The sequence below is a fragment of the Halyomorpha halys genome, unplaced genomic scaffold (assembly GCF_000696795.3).
Source record: "Halyomorpha halys isolate HHAL.00 unplaced genomic scaffold, Hhal_1.1 Scaffold299.1, whole genome shotgun sequence".
Lineage (NCBI taxonomy): Eukaryota > Metazoa > Arthropoda > Insecta > Hemiptera > Pentatomidae > Halyomorpha > Halyomorpha halys.
The window spans coordinates 1,544,660-1,549,866 of NW_027107963.1; the positions used below are offsets into that span (position 1 = coordinate 1,544,660).

At 33.4% G+C, this 5,207-nt stretch overlaps 1 protein-coding gene across 1 annotated transcript in view; it reads left to right on the forward strand.

The window, feature by feature from the left end:
* Positions 1-4,607, forward strand: part of LOC106680921 (zinc finger protein Xfin) — an 18,756-nt gene extending 14,149 nt beyond the window's left edge. The window contains exon 4 of the mRNA XM_014420953.3: positions 593-4,607. Within this exon, the coding sequence (XP_014276439.1) occupies positions 593-4,276 (3,684 nt within the window). The 3' untranslated portion in view covers positions 4,277-4,607. The remainder of the gene's footprint in view (positions 1-592) is intronic.
* The last annotated feature ends 600 nt before the right edge of the window (positions 4,608-5,207 follow it).

Consider the following 5,207-nt stretch of genomic DNA (forward strand, 5'->3'; position numbering starts at 1 on the left):
ATTTTGTGTGTAAAATCATTCTGTTTTTATTTTTTTATTTTTCTATACTTACTGTGGTTGTTATCTTGTTCTGTTTTTAGCCCTGAAGAAGGCTAGAAACTCTAGCCGAAACGTTGGCACATTAAAATAAGTTAATCATACTTATTTATGTTTTTCATTGACCGCACCCCCAACCATCTTCTCCTCATTAATAATTATTTCACTTATATTTTATATAATATCTGTTTCATCGTAACTGAAGGGGCAAGTGGATGAAGGTTTTGTTTTACAAATAGTAAATTTTAAGAAAACAAGGTTCAATTTTTTTTTTTTGTCGGAGCTTGTTATGTTTTGAATTGTACATAACCCCTTCTACATCTAGTTTTGTTTTCTACATTTATCAATGGGATTTTGAGGTTAGAGTGCCTCATAGTAACTAGATAGGCTCCTACCCGCTTCATTTCCACTAAAGATTCTATAAATGTTGTTATATAGCCCCTTCATCCTCTTACCCCTTCAATTATGATATAAAAACATTTATGTTGGTTAATTTTCAGTAATTAAAGAATGATATTTGTTAATATGTTGTTAACTTTATTATTATTTTTTTTAGGTACAAAACATTAAACAAGAACCAATAGATACTCATGAAACAATGCCTTCTGGCCATACCGATCCGATTTATCCTATAAGGGTAAAATCGGAATTCAGCTCTTACAACTTTGATGATACCAGTGATGATGTTGGATTAAATCATCCCTCTGTCTCTGGGCAAGAAATCAATAAATGTGATATCTGTAATAGAAAATATTCTTCTTTGTCAAATTATCTTAAACATCTGCAAACCAAAGTTCATTTGTACAATGCTTCATTAGAACCTGGAGAAAACTTAGCGCTAGCTAATGAGGGAACGTCATCAGATTATCTTGATTCTAGGATGAATTATTCAGATACCTATTCAGAGGATTCTAGACTTAGTGCATATTCTAATGACTCTCCTATGCTTCGCTCTAGGCTTTCTGAAGATTATATGCAGCCTTCAATAAACAGGTATCAACACTCCCTGGTTCGGCAAGCACAGCCTAGGTTACCTTACCCTTCATCTGTTAGTAAATTACCCAGAAATAAAGAGAAATGTAAATTATGTAATACAAGATTCACATATATATCTGAGATGCGGAGGCATTTACTTTCCAAAAAACATAGGGATAATGAACGTTTGATGCGAGATAATGATCAAATGATGCGAGAAAATGAGCAATTGATAAGGATAAGTGAGCAAATGTTTAGGGAAAAAGAACGATACAGGAGAGAAAGGGCTTTGATGTATTCTAGAACTAAGAACACAGTTGATGAAACACCACAATTACAGCCTGAACCGACCCTATCTCCATTCATATGTCCTATTGAAAATTGTCATTATTCCTGTCAAAAAGGGGATCGACTGTTGGCTCATATGAGAACACATGGTATCGGACAGCCTGCTGTAGCTCCCTCACCACAAGTTATGAGAGAATCTGATAGTAAGCCGAAATTGAGTCTGAGGCAACAGGAATTACTTAAAAAAGAGTTAGAAAAACGAAAATCTAATGTTTTTGGTGAACAAATTGTTGTTGAACCATTGATTCATGATTACAAATGTGATGGTTGTAGTAAGACATTCCTTCGAGAGAGTGGTCTTAAGAAACACAGCTACTACTGTTCACAAGTTATTGCTAATCAGCAAGAGGATGAAGATGATGAAGAAGAGGAAGAGGAAGAAGAACCACCAAAATTATCTGATAATATCCCTGATAACTTACAAATAAAGAAAATGCACTGCCCAATATGTAATCTGACATTTGCTGCTAAAAGTGTATTTATCAGCCATGTTCAAATTTATCACAAAGGATCTACATTGGAAAGTGGGCTTTTTAGACCGAAGAAGACTGTTATCAAATCGAATAAATTACGTGTTAAGAGCAGAAAAGGCCATGGTTATGTCTGCAATCATTGTGGTAAAAAGTTCAACCTCTTATCCTCATTGAATTTCCATTTAAAGGTTCATACTACCAAACATATTTGTAAAATTTGTAAGAAAGGGTATGACTCTCGTAGGGCTTTTATGGATCACTGTCGATTGCATTTCTTACCTCCTGGCTCAAAACAGACATTATGTCATAAATGTTTTAGAGTCTTCAAAACAAGAGCAGAGTTTTCTCACCATCGAAAACATGATATGTGCTCTATCAAACTAAAAATCTATACATGTAATATTTGTCAACATTCATTCAAAGATCCTTCAGCTTTAGAAGAGCATAAAATCAGGTTTCATAATGATGTACTTGATGTTTCAGAAGATGAAGAAACTCCATCTATGAATCGTAGGCCAATAGTACAAAATTTACCCATCAATCGTCAGAATTTCAATACTGTTAATGAAAACCGCCCTGGAACCTCATCCAAATATCACTCTTCTAATATAAATCAGTCTTCTAATTCGGCAAGGACTGATCCAATTTTGCATTGTGATGTTTGCGATAGAGATTATGCCACTTTAGCTTCATTGAAAAAACACATGTGGAAATATCATCAAACAAGACCAGTGTTAAATCGGCCAGTAGAAGTTAAGAAAAAGAATATTCTTAAACCTAATGTTTCTAAATGTTGGAAATGTAAACACTGTAGAAGGGTGTTTAACAACAGAAGAATGCTTGTTGTCCATTTGAAAAAATGCAAATATAATGCTTTCGAATTAGAAGATGGAATGTGTTTGCAATGTGGAAAATGGTGTGAATCGGGAAAATCTAGAATCTGTAGGTTTTGTCTCCCTGACTTAATTAAAGCTCCGAAGGTCAAAAAAAGTTTACCTGAATCAAACTTTTTGGTGACACCAAAGTCAGAATACATAATGAATCCAAAGCAAGAAGTAAATTCAGCTCCAGCCAGAATACTGAATCCCGGTTTCCCAGGTACATTTCCTAAAACCAAAGCAAGTACACCTGCTATAAAGGGGATACGCCTTATGAAGTGCCCTGTTGGTAACAAGTATTTTAGGAGTGAACTGTTGATGATCAAGCACTATTCTCAATGTGATGGTAGCTGCGAGAATCGTTGCAGCCATTGCAGAAAACTCTTCAATTCTCCCAAAGAGTATAGAGTTCACTTATTAAACAGTAAGTGTTATGGGCACAACAGGTCTCAGACCAAAGCCAGTAGTAGCAAGTTACCCTTGAAGAGAGAAGTTCAGGTGAAGAGAGAAGTTCTTCCAGTACCAGACTATTCTCGCGAGAGATATGTTGTCAAAAACAGTCTGGCCGATGGAGAAATATCTGCTGAGGTGAGCATGATGGACAGTAGCATTTCTGAAGACAGTAGTATGATAGAATTGGACTCGTCTATGTTAAATGAGCCTTCCAATAAAATAGCTGAAGAAAAGTCAATAAAAATGGGAAGGGTTTGCACAATTTGTAATAAAGTTATAGCAATGCAAAGAGGTGTCTATCGTCATGTTTACAGTTGTTTTAAAATTAACATGCTTTCTCAAGAGAGTGTATCATGTAAAAAATGTAATAGAACGTTCAGTAAACATTTATCTATGAAGGAAAATACTGCTGCGATAAAGCAACATATACTTGACTGTCATTATATTCCCTACTATGAAGGAGAAGGACTTCTAGAAGACGGGAGCCCTTCGGAAGTCCCTCCTCCACTGTTGTGTTATGTTTGTTCTTTTGGCTTCTCTAGTAATGAAAGTCTTAGACGACACATTTTGGAACACAGGAGTAGGAAAGATGAAGTAAACAACATTGTTCTCCTTCTAGAAGCTGAACTCTTTTCGGAAAGGATACTAAATTCTGAAACACTTTGCTATAACATTCAGATACAACCAGAAAGCACTGAAACTTTATCTTCTCTACCAGTAAGAAAGAACAATGTATTACGTTTCAAAGTCCCCGGGATGCACAGTTTGGAACCACGAAAAGTAGTCAGAAAAAAGCTCCTGGAATGTGAGAAGTGCAGCAGGAAGTTTACCAATCGCAATAAATTCTTAAGGCATAAGAAAGTTCATGGGATTGTTACTCAAAGTGTGTTTCATGAGGTTTCTGAAAACTATTTGGATTTCATTGCTGATCATGCACAACCACAACCGCAGCTGCAACCAGAACTAGAACCCGAACTAGAACCAGAGCCAGAACTAGAACCAGAGCCAGAACCAGAACTAGAACCGCAACCAGAACCAGAACCACAACCGCAGCCACTTCCACAATCCACACCTCAACCAGAACCAATGCCACTTCCACCACCCGATAATTAACATTTTTTATTTTAAACTCATGAATTAAAAGGGTAATGTTTAATTTATAATGTAATTATTAGTTCTTTTTTCATTAGAAAAATTTCTGATATTCTAGTGAATTTACAATATTAAGCAAAATAAATAATGAATCAAGGTTGATATCTTGTGATGTAAATAGCTAGTTCTATTAAATAAAGTTTCTATGAAATTTTAAATTTTTCTTGACGTAAATGGGTTAAGTTTGACTGCTTTTGTCTTTACAAACAAACCAAATATTGGAATGTAATGAATTATATTTTTAAAGCCCATTGTTTTTAAATATATATATATATAGACATATATATTATAAAAGTATGTATGACAATTGAAACCCCGATGAGAGCCTATTTTCTCTTTATATAATATGACTTATCATAAATAAAAGTATAATTATTGTTAATTTAATTTAAGGTAATTTCATTCCCCCAATGTAATTAGTTTCTTTGTAGAAATGTTTTGTTTATTTTATATTTATATTTTTTTGTTGTATTTTTTTGCATAATGTAAGATTTATGTGTATCATGTTAAAAATATATATATATATTTTTTAATACAACCTAATATTTAATTTATCTGAAGTGCTTTCCATTATTAATTATTATTGACAAATGGTTTCTTCAATTGCATGTAATTGTTTTTGTTTTGTTCTTAATTTTTTTTAATACTTTTATGTTAATAGAGGTCATAATCTTTTCTTATATTTATTTATATAAGAAAAATAATATTTCGTTGTTGAAAGCATTGAAGTTCTACTCTGAGTTCCTTTAACTCATAATCAATTTCTGGCATGGCCTTTGTAAGTACTGTACAGTGAAGAATAAACATTTTTTCTTTATGTTAATGTTTTTAAACCAGCTTCTTTTGAGTATATATTATTTATTTTTCCATTAAAGTATTAACTATTTTGTTT